At 38.2% G+C, this 22,091-nt stretch overlaps 3 protein-coding genes across 5 annotated transcripts; all 3 read right to left on the bottom strand.

Annotated features, from left to right (window-relative positions):
* Positions 1-13: 13 nt before the first annotated feature.
* On the bottom strand, positions 14-8,735 carry LOC129797298 (fatty acid synthase). The gene is made up of 8 exons (XM_055839710.1): positions 7,904-8,735; positions 5,211-7,235; positions 4,917-5,146; positions 4,652-4,842; positions 2,434-4,587; positions 2,029-2,378; positions 871-1,963; positions 14-801 (listed from the first exon to the last, which is right to left on the bottom strand). Exons 1-8 carry the CDS (start codon positions 8,359-8,361, stop codon positions 145-147), a joined length of 7,158 nt encoding a protein of 2,385 aa, XP_055695685.1. The 5' UTR covers positions 8,362-8,735; the 3' UTR covers positions 14-144.
* Positions 8,736-10,362: 1,627 nt separating this feature from the next.
* On the bottom strand, positions 10,363-12,008 carry LOC129797305 (malate dehydrogenase, mitochondrial). The gene is made up of 4 exons (XM_055839724.1): positions 11,778-12,008; positions 11,480-11,687; positions 11,368-11,411; positions 10,363-11,251 (listed from the first exon to the last, which is right to left on the bottom strand). The coding sequence occupies exons 1-4, from the start codon at positions 11,841-11,843 to the stop codon at positions 10,562-10,564; spliced, it is 1,008 nt and encodes a 335-aa protein (XP_055695699.1). The 5' UTR covers positions 11,844-12,008; the 3' UTR covers positions 10,363-10,561.
* A 239-nt stretch (positions 12,009-12,247) lies between these two features.
* Positions 12,248-21,598, bottom strand: LOC129797303 (sorting nexin-27). Of its 3 annotated transcripts, none has more exons than XM_055839718.1 (5): positions 21,060-21,598; positions 15,030-15,700; positions 14,597-14,947; positions 14,001-14,179; positions 12,248-13,920 (listed from the first exon to the last, which is right to left on the bottom strand). In XM_055839718.1, exons 1-5 carry the CDS (start codon positions 21,329-21,331, stop codon positions 13,852-13,854), a joined length of 1,542 nt encoding a protein of 513 aa, XP_055695693.1. In that variant the 5' UTR covers positions 21,332-21,598; the 3' UTR covers positions 12,248-13,851. The 3 variants fall into 3 exon arrangements, with proteins under 3 accessions (XP_055695693.1, XP_055695695.1, XP_055695694.1); XM_055839720.1 differs by lacking the exon at positions 21,060-21,598 and adding an exon at positions 16,819-17,370; XM_055839719.1 differs by lacking the exon at positions 21,060-21,598 and adding an exon at positions 15,767-15,931.
* Positions 21,599-22,091: the final 493 nt, after the last annotated feature.

A 22,091-nucleotide genomic window follows, 5' to 3' on the forward strand; every position in this document is an offset into this window, starting at 1 on the left:
AAATTGGTGAGCATTGTTTAATTAAAGTTTTATTATTTATTGAATAAGAAGTTGTACAGATCAGATTCTTTACACCATTATGAATTTCCAGTCAATTAGCATTTTTATTTCGATCCTTTCGATCCTCGTACGAAGCCACGATCCTTAATTTGTGAGGTACTTCTTGAAAGCTTTGTCCGATTCGAGTTTGGGGTCAAGATCATTGATGATTTGAGGGAGTTTGCTGTTCTCCAGCATTGAAATATGATTTCCCTCGATGAATTTAAGATTTACAGGACCTTCAGTGTATCTGGAGAGTTCGTAGTCCTCATCAATGTCCACAATGGATACTTCCGTGGGGCGCACAAGGGTTATCGGGCACTTGAGAGGAACCGGGGTTTCCGTTTCCACTTCAAGAGTTACTTTGATTCTCATGTACAGCGCATCGGTCATCTTGCGCAGGTATCCCTCCGAATAGACATGCTGATGTTTACCCAGCTCCACCAATTTATTCACGCGTTCCTCCCAATTCTTTAATTCGGATATCCTTGCGAAGAGATCCTCGGGATTTTCATCAGGGAAGATGGTACGAATGATGCCAGATATCAGGACACATTGAACTGTCTCATCCGTGTAGTCTTCGGAAATCTGTCCAATGGCCAATCGTTTGAGGAAGGCTGGTGCACCATCAATGAGAAGAATCTGCCCAGACATCCCTGATTCCTCAAGCAATCTTGCAATTTCTAGCGTTACAAAGGCTCCAAAGGAGTACCCAACGAGATAGAAGAATTCCGATGACTTCATCACTTCGTTCTTGATGTCCTGCAAGTGGAAATGGGAATGCTGTAGGAAACCTTATCAAAAAAAAAAAAAACATTAAATCGTACTTACATCAATAACTGCTCTTGCAATCTCGGGAATAGTTTTGAGTCCGATGGTGTGGGTGAGTTGGAGCACAAAGGCTGGAAGGGAGATATTCGCACTGATGGCGTAGAATGCATTTCCAGCAACACCCTCAATGCCAGGAATGATAAGAGCACATGAAACGTACTTGACGTTCTCATCGCGACTCTTGACACGTAGAATGGTCTTCTCACTGTTAGTCTCATCGCCCAAGTTTCGCAGCAACATAGCCATTCCCACGGGTTTATCATCACTTGCAAGCTTCAGCTTCACATTCTCGCTGCCATCTTTCTCACGGTTATCCGCAAGTTCTTGCAACTTCATAAATGTGAGCGATCGCAAATCCTGTGGTGTGAGGAAGAGCTCAAATTCACGTTCGAGTGTCTGCTTAATTTCCACTGCCATCAGGGAATCCATTCCGAGTTCCGACAATGTTGCATCCATTGATATGGATTTTATGTCCCGAATACTCATGATATTCATCACGGTGTCAATGATATTACCCTTCCCTCCACTTCCTGCACGTTTCTCTGCCACAACCATACTAGCCACAATGGGATCATCACTTGTGAGGAGATTGTCCAATTCTGTGAGACACGATGATATCCTCTGTTGTAGCGTTCCTCCAATTTCCATGTCCAACTTGTCTTCCTGCATATCCGCAACGAGACCCACTTCACCAACAGCACCCCATTGGATTGCTTTTCCAGGGAGACCATCTGCAACACGTCGCTCAATTATTCTCTCCATCACAGAATTTGCCATGCCGTAATTGCATTGTCCAGCATTTCCACGACCACATGAAACGCTAGAGAAGACAACGAATTGCTCCAGTTGCGGGCACATGGTACGACTTAGCTCATCCAAGTACATTGTAGCAATAGCTTTGGGTGCCATGGATTCAGTGAATTTTTCCACAGTTTGATTCTCCAAGATACTGTCTCGCAGGACGACGGCCAGGTTGAAGATGCCACCCACTGGACCCAATTTTGCAGCTTGTTGGATCAGCTGCTGACATCCTTCGCGCGTAGCAATATTGACCGTACTAACGACAATCTTTGCTCCATAAGTTTCCCAAATCCTGCATAAAGGAATTTTAATTAAAAGTCACAAACTTGAAAAAAAGAAAAGGGTCACAATACATGCCTTATTCTGTACGCCTGATATTGCTTAGTGATGCCTCTGCTGGAGCTGAGTACGAGTTTCCTGGCACCTCTTATGACCAACCAATCAGCCAGTTCTAGACCAAAGCCTCCAAGTCCTCCAGGGATAATGTATGAGAAGTCAAAGTCGCAGTTAACACGTGGAGTAATAGTGATGGGATATGTCTCCTTCTTATGCTCATGTTCACGTATCTTCAGCAAAACTTTCCCCATGTGCTTTCCACTGGCCAAGAATCGGAAAGCCTTCTCCACCTCATGAGCCTCAAAAACAGTCGATGGAAGTGGCTGAATTATTCCTGAATCGATGTCACGCCGAATGAGATTGAAGAGAAACTGAAAAAGATTTTTTGTAGCATTAATTTGAAAAAAAAAAAATTAAGAGTCTTACTTCTTTGTAGTCTGATGTGGTTTTGAAGAGATTATCCGCAAGAACAGCACAGAAAGAGATTTCACGCAGGAAAACACCAAGACCAATCTTGCTATCATTAGCCATGTCGAATTTACCAATCTCGAGGAATTTTCCACCAATTCCGAGGCATCGCACAGACGCATGTAGTTTATCTTCTGCAAGGGAATTTAGCACGTAGTCTACACCACGACCCTTTGTCTGGAGCATGACCATCTTTTCAAAACTGGTATTACGAGAATTCCCAATGTGACTCTCCTTAAGTTGAGGGAATTTCTCCAAAAGGAACTTTTTCTTCTCCGGTGTACTCACTGTGGTGAAAACTTCTAAACCATATGCAAAAGCTACACGAATAGCTGCCATGCCAATACCACCAGTTCCTGCGTGGATGAGGATGGATTTACCCTTCTTGATGGTTGTACTAATAAAGAAAGCAATGTACACAGTAAGATAAACTACTGGCACCGTTGCAGCTTCCTGAAGAGACCAGTGATCAGGAACAGTGAAAGTTAACTTATCATCAGAGATAAGATGTGTTGCCATAGCTCCGCAGTTAACCATTCCCATCACACGACGTCCTCGATTGTCGATTCCTGAATACTCGAAACCCAAAACGCATTCCTGCTCGAGACGCGTGGTACCAATAACTTCAAGTGCGAGCTTCCCAGTAGCCAGCATAACATCTCGGAAATTGAGAGAGGAATACATTACATGAACAACACCCTCCTCATTGAAAAAGCGTTGCGATAATCCCCCGTGGAGCCATGTAACAGAAGAAAGATCACCACGTGTGAGAACATTAGCAAAGCAATGTTGTGTCGTAGTTTGAGGCTTCATCTCATGTTCCAGCTTCAAATGTCGATAGCTGCCCCAACGTCCGCTTCGACAAACATTTATGGCCAAGCTAAGTTTAAGATGAGATTTAAAATAGGGATTGTCAAAGTCGAATGGAGGAGCACTGGGATCATCGACAAATACACAGCTTATTAGATAGCCATCAGGTTCTTTTCTCAGGCAGTTCACCAAACCGATTATTCCAGAGAATGGTTCACCTTCAGAGACCAATGTTACAGGACCAGTCTTCATGCCAGCTCTCAATCTATTTAACCACTCATACTTTGTGTCCTCCATGGATATTTTAACAACAGTGGGATTTCCAATAAGTTTGCGACGCAAACGATGGCACATGATAATGGTTTCATCTTCTGTCGGGATAGATAGGATCATTTGGAAACCTGGAGGTACCTTAATATCTTCCACTCGTAGTTCTTTCGGCTCACGCGATACGAGATATGCATTCTCCGTAAGACTCACCACAGACTTCTCCACAAAGTCTGGATTTGAGAGGCAATCTGATGCAATGACGAACATGCAGTTGGTTTGTGTGGAAAGCTTCCCATTCTCCACGTGCACACCTGTAAGCTCGATTTCTCTAGCAGTAAGGTACATGAGATCTGATGAAACTAGAGGTAGATCACCAAGTGCTTCTTGGAAGAAAGTTATTATGGGTTCCGTGGTTTCACGTGTGTCGACTTCAACGGCTTTCACTTTGAAGGAGGGATTGTTCTCCAGTGCGAGCTGAACACACGTTCTAACTGCATCAATTTGAGACATCTGTGGTGCTGGTAAATGAGGAATGAATTTGTACGTTTCAAGAACAGGAACACCTGGTGGGCGCCTACGAGCCACTGGACTTGCGTGGAGACCAACAATTTCAACGCCACCGGAACTGATCATATTAAGTTCCTTTGAAACTTTCACATCAAAGTATGGATTTTCTTCGTTGAACATGTTCATATGATCACGGCCGTTGATCCTCATTCGCTGAATACGTGTCGGCAACATGAGCGAACGTGAATCCTGGCCTATAATGTGAACCTGAAGGAGACAATCGAGGAATGGTACCCAATTCCGCTCAAATTTCACTTTTCCAACTAGCCCATCTCCACGAGCTTCATGAACTGCCCTGAAGAAGCCATTGTATTGGTAACCACGCAATCGCAGCTCCTTGTAAAAGTCCTTGGTCTGCAGCACTGGGAATTTAGATGGTGCAGGATCTGGGAAACTGATAAGTGATGTTCCTGGTTCGAGTTGTTTAATAAAGCCAGTTACAACAGCTGATGATCCTTCAGTAATCTGTGAAAGACACATAAAATGTACTAAAGGGTTTGTTTTTTGGCCTTCATTGCGCATCATTTACCTCAAATCGTCCTGTTCCTGGTTGAATCATGATAAGAAATTCAATTTCCGTATCCTTGGTCATATTTGTGGCACGTAGGAAGCGTACGTCTGAGAATTCAATTTCCATGTCAAAGAACAAATCACCCTTCATCATACCATATGTCTCCCAAACCAAATGGAGGTATCCAGTAGCAGGAAACAGGATTCGACCTGAGGGAAAAATAAAAAAAAAAGAATAATCTTTGGAAGTTATTCTCCTTAGTCTAATCTGGGGCTAATCTCACCGTCAATTACGTGTCCACTTATATACTCATAATCATCCATAGTTAGCTGAACTTTGCAGTGCCGTTCGCCAGATTTCAAGATTTTCTGTGCTTCAAATTTAGTCACGTACCAATCTTCGCTGTGATCCCACTTGACAAGAGGTGATATCATAGGAGTTCCTCGAGAAACAGGATACTCAACAGGAGGATACATTCGTTCGATGGGAATGTCAACGCCGTTCATGTAGATCCTTAAAAAAATAAGTTTTTTTTTATTCTCTGCAATTCCACAATATATCCTCTGTTAATACTTACTTTCCTAGAGCTGTAAAGAAGTACTGGACATTATCCTTATTTCCTCGCTGTGCAAGTCCTGTGTGAACTGCATTTGGCATGGATTTTTTGAGAATAGCTTGAAGAAGTCCATGAGGAGCAATCTCAATGGTAATGGCGTTATTTGGTAGCATAGCTGAAGTTTCCTCAAAAAGTACAGCATTCAGCAAATTATTCGTGTGATACTGTGCCGAACTGTAGTGGTTCTCGGAATAGTCCCATCTCTGTTTCGGAACACTCGTACTGAGCCACCGTGGGGAACGCTTCTTAGGCTCACGGATTACTTCACTGAGCAAAGCTTTGAATCTTGGTCCCATGTCGGCAATGTAGCGTGAATGATAAGCAATATTTGAGCATGGAACTTCCTTTGCGAAAACCCCTTGGCTCTTCAGTTCGGCTACGAATTTCTCAATTGCCTTAGCAGGACCAGAAATTGTACACGAATCTGGGCCATTGTGACAAGCTACTTCAATTCCTGCTGGTAAAAGGCTGCGAATTTTGCGGTAGCCTAGACCAACAGCAGCCATTGAGCCGAAGATCTTTTCGGTTTCTACACTAACTTTTCCACGGCAGTAAGCAGCCAGAATCATTTCTTCAGCTGTGAAGCATCCATCAGCATAGGCACAACCCAATTCACCGACTGAGTGTCCGATAATGTAATCAGGCTCTAGATTGAGAGAACGCAGAATGTCAACGAGAGCAATTTGAATTGCAGCAATGCCAGTGAAAGAATGCAGAATGTTGTCGTATGTTGTGGGATCAGTAGAAGTGAGAATGCCAATTAAATCGAGATTCTTGGGCTTTAGGATTTCATGGCAGCGTTCAATGGATTTCCGGAACATTGGAATTTGCATCAAGGATGTTCCCATTTCACACCATTGGCTACCCATGCCACTGAAAACCCAGACTGCTGGTCTCTTTACTCCAGTATAGTGCTGAGCTTCACGACTGAGGCAAATCGCATTTCCACCATCGGGATCCTTCCGGTAGAGCCCGTAGCTGCGGAAGACATTCCCAGAAACGCTGTCCATCTGGGTACTGTGCAACAATCCAACGAATTCTGCATCAAGAGGTCGAGTAACCATAAAGTCCAAAACTTCATTAACAGCTTCCTCCGTTCGTCCTGACCAAATAACCAGTCTCGGAAGATCATCTTCTGGTATACCGAAATTGACCTTTCTCTTGGGATTTGCTTCGAGCAAAGCATGAGCATTGGCACCGCCAAAACCGAAAGAATTCACCCCGATGAGGGGTCCTTCGAGTTTTGTGGGCTCAGTAACAACCTGAAGGCGTCCTTCCATGAGAGCTGGGATTCCTGGACGTACAGCTGTAAAGTGGATATTTGGCGGGATGAGATCATTCTCCATGGCTATGATCACTTTGGCAATGCTACAAGTTCCAGATGCAGACTCTGAGTGCCCAATGTTGCTCTTCACGGAGCCTACTGGAAGGGGTTTATCTCTTCCCGTACAAAAAACAGCATCTAAGGCGGAACACTCTTCAGGATCTCCAGCAAGTGTACCGGTGCTGTGGGCTTCCATAAAGTCAACTGCTTTGGGATCAATACCAACTTCTTGGTAGAATTCCGTGAGAAGTTTCCTCTGCATTTGTCCAGATGGATAGGTGATTCCTTCTTCTTTGTAGCCATCGCAATTCACCTTGGAGTATAGGATTTTAGCGTAAATCCTCTTTGCATCCTTTGCTTGTTGCAGAAAGATGCAGCAAATTGCCTCTGAGCGAGTGTATCCTTGGCCATCCTTGTCGAAGGGTCGACAGTAGCCATCCATTGAAAGTACACCCAGTCGCGCAAACTGAAGAGTTACATATGGATGCAACAGGAGATTGGCTCCACCTACAATTGCAGCCTCGCATTCTCCATTTCTCATTGCACTGAATGCCACATCCAGGGCTGTCATAGAGCTACTACAGGCTGTATCAGTGAGCAAAGATGGTCCTTGAAGGCCAAGAGAATAGGAAATGCGATTGGCCATCATAGCACGACTGCATCTGTTGAAACCAAAAAGAAACAAGTTGAAAAGATTGAAGAATTAATGCTAAGTTAGTTATTTCTAATATTTTAGCTGTGTTTCTTTCAGACACAGCTTTTTTTCTTTACTCTTTCTACAATCTTTTCAATTCTTAATTGTTTGTTTTTTGTTAAGTGCATATATTTATTAACTCTATTTTCGTCACTTGAACTTCCTCTATTTGTTTGTACAAAGTTCACTTTTAATTGAAGAGGGAAAAGCTTACAAATGGGATCATGTGACCACCATAAGACGAATATAATTTGCATTAATGAATGGTTTATAAGGACATTTAAATTCATTCAATTAAACTGAAAGTGATTACCTACTTGACTCTAAGCACTTGCCCTTTTATTTTCTCTTTAACACTCGGAAAGAACCGCAAGTCTTTCCGTGATAATTCACGTTTATGTTTGTAAGAAAGGAAAAATGTTGTCGAAGAATTTTATTTTGTGAAAAAAAAAAGTTCTCCATTTTTTTTTCTTTTACGCACTAGTCTGTAAATTGGTGTATAGTAAAAATGCAAAAATTACAATTTTCCCTATAACGTTTATATAAAATGTTAGGAAACTAAGAAATTTATAACGAACTTATACGCTTTCAATCAGTTCCAAATGATTTTTAACTGGATTTTTGTACAGTCCTTACCCTGTGATACCGAAACCTCCCGTAGAGACCTTCTCGTAAAACCAAGTCTTCTCAGATTCGGAAAAACAAGCACCAATGAAGACCCCCGTTCGTGTCCCACGGAGAGACTTGGGATTGATTCCTGCATCGAGGACAGCCTCATAGGCTCTCTCGACAAGGAGACGCGATTGGGGATCCATGGTGTGGGCTTGCTTAAAGTGCACCCCGAAGAAGGTGGCGTCGAATTTCTCCAGATGATTGATTTTTCCGGATCTCTTAGGGATTTCGGCGTACGTGTGACGCCAACGACGTTCATCGTCATCAATAAGATCCACCTTATTGTAGAGATTCTTTGCAAATTCCCCGATGTTATCTGAATTTGGGAATTTTCCTGAAATCCCCGTAATCACAATTTCCTCTTCGGGACACCGTGCATGGGTCCGAGAGCGTAGAACTGGTGTTACACCTCTACAACTCATCTTCAACCAACTCTAATGGTTTCGGATGCAAAAAGTTGTTCTTTATTTAGTAGCTTCACTGTATTCACTTCTTCCACACAGAAATGAAGTATAAAAATCTGTACAATTTTCACTTTCACAATTTGATTATTCTGCTGGGTAATTCCACACGGAAAATGCACTGAAAATCCAAAGGGAATAATCCACAGAGAAGTAATCCAGGGGTTTGTGATATCCAGTACACAGTAATTGGAAAAGCCACTGTTGCACTAATTTTTTTTTGATTCCTCAAAACACCACCACTAAATAGCACAAAAAGTAGTCCAAGAACAAGCACTAGATTAAATCCAACTGGAGAAAATGTGAATTGTTGCAATGGTCACAGCACAATTGACTGGAAGTCCGCAGAAGGCTCCTTTTTATAGGGGTACCCAGGAATAGCCATTAGCATTTGTAATGTGAAATGGAAATTCGGTATCACCTGAAGGGGTTACGGCTGGTATTAAACTTGGTAATTGAGTCTGACTTCTTAACGGAATACAATCGTACAAGTGCGCGAAAATTTAAATACACTACACGGATTGCGTAAGTAAGAAAGAGCAAGAGAGCCGACTTTTCTCATATTGCCTTCCATGGGATTTTCACAGCCCTGCGTATTTTTCATTATAGAGGATTTTCTTAAAAAAAACTAATTTTTAAGATTCTTTTGAATGAATCATGCTTGAATGAAGGTGCTTTATTAGTGTTTTTTTATGCGTTAAGTAAAATATTATTTTGGCACGAAAGAGCATAATTGATTTGTTAAACAAACCCACCCATTAAACACCCTTAAATGCAAGAAAGAATAATACCTACTATAGAAAATTAAATTAATATTGGATGCTTTATCAAACATATTTGTCTGGAAAAACGAAAATAGCTCTTATTTAAAATTTTGATTTTGTTTAAATATCGTAGTTTTAATCTATGGTTAAAGTGCGGCAGTTGTTATAGGGAAATTAATAGACCTCTTAGGTCATCAAGGTTTCGAGGTGTTCCAAAGACAGACAAACACCACAACGGTATGAATAAACTGTTTGGAATTATTGGTTCAATTCTTATAGGCTAAAATGCCTCCTATTGTAATTATCGTACCACCTTATTTATACAATTTGTACAGTAATTAGAGAAAACATTTCAGTTATAAAGATATTTTAAAAATTAATTTTAATTTTTTTCTTATTCATTTCAGGAAATTCTTTATAAAGGATTGACACGAGCATTCTATCACTGAACTACCGATTTTTAACTTTTAAATTTACTTAAATTAAAATTCCAACTTGTGATCAATGAGTGAAATTGTGATACGTGTTCTGTGAAGCAAGAGTCCAAAAAAATTTCAATATTGGTAAGATTCATTTAACTTTTTTTTAATTTATTTTTAATATTTCTAAACTATTAGCAGAATGGTTCAAATGTAAAGTCGAGTTAATAAGTTTACTACAACTTTGTCACTTTATCCCCCACAATATCATCCTGATCTCGACCTGCCGTCTTCTTTAACCATGTTCCCATTTTAATCAATTGAAACGTTCAATTGAATAATTTTCATATATCTAAAGATTAAAAATTCAATTAGAAATCTTAAGATTTATTTTTAGATTAGACCATTTTTTGTAGCATTATAAATCACGTAGTGCGATATATCGTCATTCTTTGATCTAAAATTTCAATGTGACGATCATACTGAGAAATTAGGTAAATTATTTGGCAAATCAATGCACTACGTATATTGACCTAAATCATATCCAAGACATTTTCGTATGTGAATGAAGTCGTAGACATCGTAAGTTGTGATCTGTGTTGAGTTTAACGCCTTCTGAATATTTATCTTTAGCAATGAGAGAATACGATGTCGTTTTGAGTACAAACAGGCAAACAACTCCCATCAATGAAAGAATTACAGAGATAAGAATACTGATAAGGGCAAAGTGGAAAGTACCATGAGAACTTTGTGCGTTAATTCCAAAATGAAAAGCAACATTTTTGTCGTTTCATCTCGTCTCATGTTTATTATTTCATCTCACGGGACATTTTTGCACCTTAAATCAAAATGAACTTAACATTAATTAACAAAGAAAATTCTGAAAAAAAAACTTCATGGGATTTAAAGGAGAAAGGATATTTTTTTGAGAACGTTACTTGTCCTTTAGCAGAGCGTATCAAAAGTACTAGGAGAAATTTATTTAACAAAATCCTCGCCCTTCTTAATGTTGGCATGGAGCTCAGGGATGGCCTTCTCAAGCAGCTTCTTTTCATAATCATTGAGCTTGGGCAATCCCAAATTCTTCTCAATACCATTACGTCCCAGCACAAGGGGTGTAGAGAAGTACTTGGCCTCCGTGACGTCTGATCGCACGTAGGAGCATTCAACAACATTCTGCTCTCCATTGAGTCCCCGGATGAGTGACAAAGCAAATCGGGCACCAGCGTACGCCATGGATAGTGTTGCGGAACCAGCTCCTGCTTTGGCTTTGACAACTTCAGTACCAGCTTCCTGGATTCGCACGGTTAGTGCATCGATCTTGTCCTTTGGGAAAGAAACTGAGGGCTTTACAGCTGACAGAACTGGAATAATGGTAACTCCAGAGTGGCCACCAATGACGGGAATTTCAACTTTCTGTGGATCAACACCAGCTGCTTCGCCAATAAAGGCGCGAGCGCGAACAATATCGAGCGTGGATACACCAAAGACACGCTTAGGATCGTATGTTCCGGCCTTCTTGAGCACCTCCGTGGCAATGGGTACAGCGGAGTTCACGGGATTGGTAATGATGGCAAGACATGCCTTAGGGCATACTTTGGAAGCTGCTGTTGCCAGGTCCCTAACAATTCCTGCATTGGTGTTGAACAAATCATCGCGTGTCATGCCCTAGAAGCGCCCCAAAATGAAACAAATGAAAAGAAAAATGCTCGGATTAGTTGCGAAAGAGACTGATAGAGGGGTTTTATGTAATATGCGAGGGATTAGGTCACGAGATTACGTACCGGTTTGCGCGGAACTCCCGCTGGGATGACCACAACGTCGACTCCTGACAAAAATACGCAGAAAAAATGTTAGGAGTGATCAGGAATGAATGCAAGATTCCCATTTATTTACCTGCCAGCATTTCCTCCAGATTTTCGGGGCCACTCTTGCCCACAACCTTCGAATTAGTATCGATGTGGGACAAGTCAGCAGCAACACCGGGAGTGTGAACAATATCATAGAGCCTGAGTTCCGTGACAAGGGGGCTCTGCTTCAGAAGCAGCGAAAGAGGCTGCCCAATACCACCGGCAGCTCCACAAACAGCCACTTTTGCATTGTTCTAGTACGTCCCAGAATGCGTTCAAGGAGTTTAATTGCATTTTAGATGTGTGCCAAAGACGGATTACGTAAAGCGAAGAAAAAAGCTTACCTGAGATGTTGTGGAGAAACCACGGGCTGCCTGCCGCAGAGCTACTCTTGCCGCAGGGAAAATCATTTTGCACTTGGTGCTACAGCCACGTCAGACACGGAGAAAACTGGACAAGAAAACGGACTCGAAGAGAAGGAGATCTTCTCAACTTACCACGAATCTACGGAGAGATTTTCGACCTTCAACTGACAACTGTGATAGTCGCCCCAGTAAAAATTTTATCAGCACCGAGGAATATAAGAAAATGAATGGGAAAGTATTACAGTTTTCCGTTGAAGAATTACCGACTATTCCCATACAAAAAACTGAAATTGGGAACTTGTTTCAAAAAATAATTTTTCCAATGGGAAATAGATTTAAAGTTCTGGAATAATTTTATTTCATCACTTAAAGAAAATATAATTTCGTAAATAAATGTGATCAAGAGCATCAAAATGCTGGTTGAAAGCGTCAGGGGAGGAAAAATTTCCTTGCAATGCTATACTTTTTTATTATTATAATTCTGTATATCTCATGAATACATTAAGTTTTCATTAATCCTAGTGTTATTTTGCTACAAGACAAATTTAAATTCTCTCATCTTTGCAAAGTTTACACGAAAACAAATTAAATATAAAGATCTATGTCTCTTACACATAAGATTTTCTTCACTATTAAATTATACATCACTGAATACCATTTTTTCTTCATCTAAAAAGGTTTCCCTTCTCTGTGTAGATTTAATTTCTTTACGAATGATTCAATTTGGAGGGAAAAAGGGGAATCCTTTCGAGTGTACTTCATCTTCTTTTTTTTTTTACACATATATCACGTTGGAATGTAAAATTATGTCCGACCTCCATAAAAAATATTCATTTTGTTAAAGAGTATTTTTTTTCTTTTAAAGAGAATACACGGTTTTAGACTCAAATCACTACATTTTCTTGTGAATTGGTGCTTTTATCTACAATTTCTTTTCTCTACAATTTACTACACAGGTGCATCTTTACTTCTATGATTGATTTTTTTTTTCAATATTCGTCTTTCGTAGAGTAAAATATAATATATATATTTTTATATGTGATATCAGAGTTTATGATTAAATTGTGAGAATAAAAGAACAGAATAGCACACATAAAGAAGAATTAATATATTTTCAGAGACAAAGTTGGAATGCTATTTTTTCTCTCTTTTTTTTCCTAAAAAGAATAATAAAATGTTAGAGACATTTATAATATATGTATAGGTAGGGCAGAGATGGGAAATATAGCGAAGGATTTTCTTTAGAAAATAAGATCTTATATTGAGAATTATATTTATGGACACAATTACAGAATATGTTTTATTTTATACCCTAACAAGGTAAATTGGTTGCTTTCTTTAACACTTTACTTTATTTTCATACACATTTTATAATTTCTTTTTATATATACCTATATAAATCACAAATTCAATAATAGTTCTCGATAGAATGTAGGATGCAACAATTTTTCATTATCTTTCTTTTTGTCTCGTCAACGTAGATAGAGTTAGAGCTTTTTTTTTTGCAATCAACAACAAAGTTAAAGTGTGTGTACAAAGTATCTTCTTATTTTTTTTCATATACATACAATAATAAAAAAATATATTATAAGTATGAATAAAAATTCATATACATAGATTTTATTCTGAAGTGTTAGGTGTAGTATGTTAATGAAGATGTTGCTTCTTCGGAATTTATTGCCTCTAGAATTTTTGTGACAAGAACTTACGAAAACCGTTCAAAATTTGTTTTTGTTTCTTTTTTTTTGTTTAGAATGTTATAAATGCATTTTATTCGTCAAATGAAGGAGCTGTGGGATCGTGATTTCTCCTAGACAATCTTTCATTTTTTTTCTTTGAGAATAAAAAGGAATTAGATAAGAAATTTTCACACAAATTTGCAGGTATGCTTGTAATGCATTTTATCATTTGTTATTTTTTTTTTAATGTAATTGCTACATGTAGTTTTTCTCTAGCAGGACTTTTTTCTTAACCATTCATCAATGAAACTGCGTGTGTGTGAGCTTTTTTTGTAGGCTAAGAGTCTCGAATTTCTCTATTTTTGTCATTATTGCTAATCACCCGTGTCATCCCATTTTCTTTCCTCCATTATTCGATCAAAACAATCCGCCAGGAAGGCATGCTGTGAAGAGAGAGGAAGAGAGAGTGTTGCTTTAGTCAATTTGGTCAATGTAATGGAAATTTTCTTCAAGATTAACTTACATATGGCGTGAATACTTTGACCCATCGCAGTGGCTTATCGTTGCGAGTGTACTGAAAGCAAAATGCCATTGATTCCTCGTCACTCTCCCAGCGAGTGATTGTGTCCCATGTGAGTTCCACCGTTTGGGTCTCAAGAGAACCATCCTCGCGACATGCATGGAGGCGGAAGCTCTTCATGCCTATAAAAATAGAATTTTCGTTCATTCATAAATCCATAAAGTAACGACAGTTTTATGTTCCTAAAAAAAAGGTCTAATCTGTAGTAATATAATTAATGTATGATGCAACAAATTGATATTCTTGCTATATTGTTTTGTAAACCAAAATGAGTACTAATTATTGCCAAAGTGGAGCATTTACGTAAATCCTTATCATATCGTGTTTGACCAGAGCAGAAAAATAAGATCTTCAAACATGTTTGAATTTCTTATCACAAATTTAATTATTCCCAATTTTCCATTACGACTCTTTGTGTCCTTCTTGAGACAAAAATATTTCACATGGACAATAATGTGAATTAACTTATTTTCTTCGTATTTCCTACTGCAAATATAGGCAGATAATGTTGAGTTTATAATAATGTTGGAAAAACTTACCAACGGATGGCACAACATGCCCATCTTTGCGACTATCGCAAGCACAATGGGGAAAGACAACGTCTCCGTATCCTGGAAGTGTTCTTGCTAAAGCCAAATACTCAGGCGCCCTTTTGGAATCCTGAAGAGCTTTTAGCTCATAAAGTCGTCCATTAGCACGGATATTGCCACGATTAACTTCGTCCACGGCCTGATAGAAGATAAAATTGGTGGCTTTCTCGCCAGCCGGTAGTGTGAGTTCACGATTAATGGAGAAGAGCCACCTACGAACGCAGAGACACGTACTAGAGGCTGTACTGTAGTTTTGTACATAAAGCTGATGTGGAATTTCGTGTGGTTGCAGTTTTCGTTCTAAGAAATTATTTGGAAAAAGAAAATTTGTTCAAATTCTCAGGAATATGGAAAAAGAATAATATGTAGTCACAGAACTCACCAAAATTGTACTCGACAATTTCAAAGAGATAAAAATACTGCTGAATATATGATGTAAAGTGAGCTCGTTGCACCAAAATATCCCAAACAGTCTGTGCATTTGCGGATTTTCTCACGGAAACCGTGACAACCTCGTGATCTGGCAGCATGACTTTGATATCAACTGGAGATGCCGACAAATCATCCTCATTGTCTGTGAGAAATTCCTGAACAGCCTCGCTCTCAGCAATCACACGAACAGCACACACCTTCTCAAGGTATTGCTCTAAGCCACGTCTTCGGGCATCGAGTTGTTGCTCACTGAGTTGAAAGGGCCACTTGCTGGGTAATTTGGGGAAGTTGAAGCCTGTGAATTCCTTCTTGAGGGATGTGTGCAAATTCGAAAATTCCCGGTAGCGGCGTGAGCACAACTGCCGTCCAGCCATGTGAATGTTGAACACAACAAAACGCTCCCCATTGCGTGTTACAACGTTGTAGTCAGGGATACTGATGGGCAGAGAGCGCTTTTCTGAGTAGTCTATGTATGAATATCCACCAGGATCCTCCTGTGGTTCCAGCCTTTCAGCCTCTTGCTGTGTCACAGAAATTACTGTGAGTGTGAGACAGTCTCCACCCGATTTGATTAAATCCACCACTTGTTTGTGTGTTGCTCCTTCAACATTAACGTTATTTCTGCAAAAAAGGACACAGATACACATTAACTTGAAACTTAATTTTCTTAATTTCATTTAAGTCCACCTAGTTTCTTCATCATCTTCAATTTCAATTTCCAATTCATCATCAATATAGGGTATAGGAGTTAATTGAAAGTATGATGTGAAAATGCATCGTTGCATTTTTCTTATAAACAGCAGAACAAGAGGCAAGGATTGAAAGTCCACACTCAGCGAAATCTCACGTTAGACTGTTAGATTGAATTTTCAACGGGGTAAAAATAAATTTGGAATTTACTGCCGAGAGACAAGAAAATGAGGGGATTTACAGAAAAGTTAGTGACAGACATGGAAGAAAAAAAACACGCATTGTCTTAAAGTGTTTACCCTCTCGTCCCGGAACCTTGTAAATTACTTAATATCAAGACACGCGGGGTTTCTTGATAATTTGTTTTATCTTATACGTTTTACATTACACACACGGGGTTTCTGTTATAAAACATTTAATCTTTGAACAGCTCACAAAATTGTTTTAACGTTTGCCAATATCCTACAGCACGGCTTTTTTAATACTCCTAAAATTCCGTCTTAAAATCTTTGAAGAATTTTGCAATAGCCATCACCTCAATACTATTCACATATTTGTCTATAAAAAGCTCATAGCTAATAATTTTTAGAATTTATTGTCATCATAAAAACATGGGGTTAATAAAAAGAGTTTATGAAAAAGCTTTTCAAACATTTCAGTTTGATTTACTTGCGTAAACAGAACCACAGTTCAACATTAGAATTTGGAGAGCCCCATATATTTTCCAGCATTGCTATTCCTTTCATCTCAAGTATATTCATAAATAGTCATAAATTTCTCGACTGAATCTACATCATATGTATAGATATGGTGCTAAAAATATTCCTTATCATTAAAAGTTCACACTAATTGAAAAAAAAGAAGAATCACAGGTAAAGAGAAGGGGGGAATGTTTGAAAGAGAAATTTCTTTTGAATGCCATAATTATATGAAAATGACTCTTTTTGTTAACAATATTTTCTCGTCTTTTCAGGTGAAAATGCTCACGGTGGGGTCTTTTGAGAAGGATGCGATAGGAAAATAAATTTTCAGGTGAGTGCCTTTTTTACCTTCTATTTTGCCGCTCCTGCAATCGATGAATACGAGCTTGAAATTCAAGGCAGTGCATGTAATTGTACCCCAACATTTTCTTGATACTCAAGATGATTGACAAATTCTTCACAATCACACAATGGGTGTCTAGGCGAAAATGGTGTTTGATGGAGCAATTTTTTTTCAAGCCAATAACTTTTCACGTGTAGCTTCGGAAAAGGGAAGCTTTTGATTGACGTTGATCACTCGTGAGACTTCAACCACAGAATGTCTCTGCTAATTTTCTTTCACTGCCTTATTTACTAAAACGACTAAAACTTCATGCATATGTATGTAAGTATATTAAATTATCGAGACACTATCAAACTCCCTCCTTCAGACACTGAGAGGAAATTTTCTGTCCTCTCGTATTAGTGAGACAGTCTGTTTGTAAGAAAAAAGGCCAAGTACTTTGGGTTCACACACAATGTAGAGCAACTTATGAGGTACCAGTCACTCTTGTTTCTCTCTCAGAAACACTGCTGTGCGTCTTTCCTCCTAAAACACTTCACCCATGGGTGGGAGATACTGTTGAGACATGAAGTAATCGAGGGGTTTTTAAGTGCTTCGTTATCATTGCGCTTTTACATCCAAACAAAACGGAGGGTCATGCCCAATGAAATTCTTTATTTAAAGCAAATCGTCATGTAAGAATTCAAAAAGTCCATTGATTAAAAATTTTACTTTCTTTCTGTAGCTTTTAGCAAATCTATCAAAATCGGTTCTGGATAGTTATTAGACAAACCATACAACATTTACAAAATCAATTTGATATTCTATATAAATCTTTAGAAGACTCATAACTTTTGAAACAAAAATCTTTTTACTTGAAAATTGAATCTTAATGATCCGCAACAATCTATATTGTAATTCTTATTCGTAATGATTCAATGATTGGCCCCTAGCGATGAAATTGAAAGTCCGCGTTGACTATCTGAAATTATTCGTGATTCCACAACAAAACGGGTTTTTAGCGTTTCTATAAAACTTCATGATATTTTGCTGATGAAAATGCAATTCATTGCCCAATTAACAAAAATCTCCCACTTGGAAAATATTCTTTTGTATCTCATTCTCTGTGAGCTATGAGAAAAACTCTCTGCATTGCTTGAGACAAATGAGATAAGTCATTAGAGAGTTTTGCAAAAATGAATGATTTGGAAAAGGAAGCATTTGGGAGAAATACCGAAACAATGAGAAAAATAAATGAAAGAAAAGCAAATGACGTAAATTGCTACTGTTGTAGAAAAAAATTGATGATCAGAGAGCAAAAGTATAGCTTTAAAAAGTCATGTTCTAATAGGTATTCTGCTAAAGTGAGTGCTCCTTGGAATGCGGAAGAAGCTTCCTTTTCTGCTTTCTCTTACCCTACACTTTTCCCAGACACAACACTCGTTACTCACTGAATGGACATGGCAATTCTCATTCTTATCTCCAAATTGGATTTCTTTAATGTGTCTCTCTAGCCGTGAAATTAATTCCTGAGCTATTTCTCATCTGCAAGAGGGATCAAGCTCTAATGGGTACTTTATTTAGGCTAAAATGTTTACGCAAATTACTTGGATGGTAATTAAAGACCTACTAAAGAGATCACATTACCAGAATCTAGGACCTTTCCTCGTAGACATATAGAAGTTTTTTTTACACGAAAATGAAGTATATCATTGCAGGTATATTTGCTCTATTTTTTCTGACTACATTTTTAGAGTTTTTCCATTTGAGTAACTACTACACTCTAAAGAAAAAAAGACAAATTTACATTGAAGTTAATGCATTTAAAGGCAAGAAAATATACCATTCGCTAAGACAGTTAGTCGTGCACTGTATTACAAACATGAGCGATAATATGGCAAAAGAATTGGAGAAAGGATTGAAAGTGAAATCAAGAGATACGCAGAAAGACTGTTTAAATAGAGAAATTTCATTATCATTGAGACTGATTGAATTTACTTGCTCAATTTAAAATTAAGTTTCAATATTCTATGCGGTTGCACTTGATGTTTCGATTGAAAATCTTGTTAGTAAATTGAGAGTAGTTTCTCAAACTGACCTCACCAACACACCATCAATTAACATACTTTGAGCACCATTGTAAATTGGCTCTCTTCACTTCTATCTGACAATTCAATTCGAATACATCTCTCAAAATTCTCAAGCAGATTCTTAAAATTTCTGCAATTCTTTAACTCGAGTTTTCGTCTTCGACTTATTAGTTGGTATTTAGCGACAATCAAGGTGAACTGGCCAAGTTTTGGCAGATTTCTTTTTCCCTAAAAAAGCATTTTTTGTAATAAAAAAAAAGAATTTAAAAGACTTTCCTCATTAGGGAATTTGCAATTTCAAATTAAAATTTTTGTCACCGTTTTTTTTCTGTTAATTCCCAAGTATTTTCAGTTTTAACTACCAATTCCCATGTCATATATAAATATTCAATTACAAGTAGTAAGGGAAAATTTCAGACTCAAGAGAATAAGAGATTGGGTGACGAATTATACCATCAAGAAAGGTATTTACTTGTGGGAGTAGGTGAAATCTTTTCTCTCTTGCAAAAATAGACTGTCTCACAGCTTCCTCTTCAATATTATATATTGTTATGTACGTTATGTATATAAAACCAGATGTGTGAAAATATCGTGCATTTTGATGGAAAGGAAAATTCTTCCATTTCCTCTCAAATCCACTTTCCTCTTATCGTCATTTCCCGAAGGAAAGACAAAAAGACTTATTTGTGTTCTAGCGTTCACCTTAAGAACTTTGTCATTTTTATCAATTACAGCATAAATTAATCTTAAGTATATATAAAATGAGAGATAAACTAAAAAAATAAAATTCCAGAGATACATTTTTAGCTGAAGAAAATTTTCTATACAAAATTAATAACATTAATTTTTAAACATTGAGAATGAATATTCTTATAAACTCAATTATAATATTTCATTAATTTTCTTTTTTAATGATTGACATAGTGATTTTAAAACGAATTAACTTAGGGAATTATTTATATTTTGTTTTTACATTGAAAGTCTTCTAAATATTTTTCTGGGATGAATTTTGAGATGATTAATTAATATTTATCTCTATGAGTCATGTCATTCAGAATGTTTGACCGCGTAGAAGGTAAATAATTGCCCATCGATTGAAGAGTGAAAACTCCCGATAATTCCAACCAAAGTTTAGCTCACCACGGCAAATAAATCAAATTATTGTTGAATTTTTGATTGAATATTTGGATTACGTGTGACTTTCAATATGTCGATTGAGATTAGAAAGGGGGTAAAGTGGATGATGACGCTTTATCACGTTCAATTGCTATCAGTTTTGGAACAATATCCACGTCAGTGATAAGCGAGAAGGGTAAGCAATGGCTCTTTATTGAATTAGTGTCGCGTGTCGATTAGAACAAACAAGTATTTGAGGATTGGAATCTATTGTTGTATTTTGATCGATAAAGTGAATGAGTCAACCACCTATATTTTTCAAGAATCGATAAATAACATTATTATTTTGTTTTTCTAGATTTTTTTAAATTGTGAAATTGGTGGGCTAATCATAAGAAAAGGAAATTGATAAAATTTTATATAGAGACCCGTGAAACATTTTTAGTAAAAATTGATAACAATATTATCAATTTTATCATTAACAAAAATCAATTTGTTTCATTAAAATTGAACTACTGCAGAGCGGATGGAACAGGTATCAATTTTTTCTATAGGAATTTTCTTGAAGTATGACCTACCGCGTTGATCGCATGGATCATGACGATGATACAGCGAATTAAACGTGATGAATTTACTTTTAAATAAACAGAAAATAAGAATTCAGAGTTAAATTTAAAATCAAATATATTTTTCCAAGTTGGATTTTATGTGGAAAATTGAAATTGAGATATGTTGGTGTATATTTGCACCGTATGTACCATATGGTGGGCAGACTGACAGATTTCAATGTTCATTGTTTTCACACTGTCTGGTTATGAATAGATAATAAATGAATGGTGGTCAGCCGGAAGGGGGGTAATGGGGGTGTGATTCTTAAGCGCGCGAGGCATGAGAAAAGAGAGAGACAATGGAGAAGAAAATAGGGAGGAAAAATCGATAGATCGTGGTGTGACTTTCCATAACGTCACATATATATTCGGTGCTGGGTGTGTGCTCTGTGCGGAGGGGGTCTCTTATTTGGGCAGGAGAATGTCCATTGGGGGTCAAAATGCTCCACTTACACTTCGAGAATTCGATCACCCTTCTTGATGCCCGCCTTCTCGGCGGCTCCATTGTCCAGGACGGCGCTGACGTGCTGTAGGGGTGCATAGAGTTCCCCATTGATGGAGCGCAACTGGCCCCCTTCACTCACTTGGCCCCGTACATTGAAACCAAAGCCCGTTTCGGTTTTGTAAATGGTCACGACACGGGGACCAGAGTGATTCTGTGCCCCCGTCTGAGCCGGGTTTGGCAAATTTGGGGTGCTCTTGGGTTTCTTTACCGCTGAATCCATTTGGTAAAGTTTCACAACTCCAATGCAAATCTTTCGCCTCCCCGACTACTCAGTGCCTTCAGCACTGCACTCACTTTCCACTAGGACCAAGTACCCTGTGCCACTTCATGCACATTCACAAGCAAAATTTACACCTTAATGCACCAGTTTAACCAGGAAAAACTTTCTGGAAAACCCTCACGTCAATAACAAACTTCTCGCCATATTATAAAACAAATCGCACACTCACTACCGACGAAGCAGAAGCAGCAGAGGAGAAAGACTCGAACTCTGAAGCTTTTGCTTAAAGCGGCGAAGTAAAAGAGAGACGGGCATATCAAGGCAAAATTGAGCGAACCTGAAGTTTTCAGAATGCCTTTGAGTCGTTTGAAAATTTCTAACGTACCCAACGTATCGGCGATTCACGATAAACAGGTGGAAATAGATATTTTGGAAGCTTTTTATTCGATTATTTTCAATAAGTCCTTATTCTAAAGAAAGTCTTTAAATTCGTGTAAAATGAAGATGGCGTTGTATTCTTAATATGATGACCTTGAGTTCTAGAAAGTAACCGCGGAATATAGGAAAATCTGAACATATAGCTTTTTAGAAAATGAAATATTATAGGTTCTAGCTCATTTCTATACCTACCTCCAATTCCACCAAGTTTTATGAAATCCCAAACACATATTCGGTTTGGAATTAAAATTAAGGAGGTAATTCCTGTTTAGTATGTAGGACCATTCCGAAGATGCTAATGCTGTTCACGCTGTGTTCAATA

The sequence above is a fragment of the Lutzomyia longipalpis genome, chromosome 1, assembly GCF_024334085.1.
Source record: "Lutzomyia longipalpis isolate SR_M1_2022 chromosome 1, ASM2433408v1".
In the NCBI taxonomy this organism is placed as follows: Eukaryota; Metazoa; Arthropoda; class Insecta; order Diptera; family Psychodidae; genus Lutzomyia; species Lutzomyia longipalpis.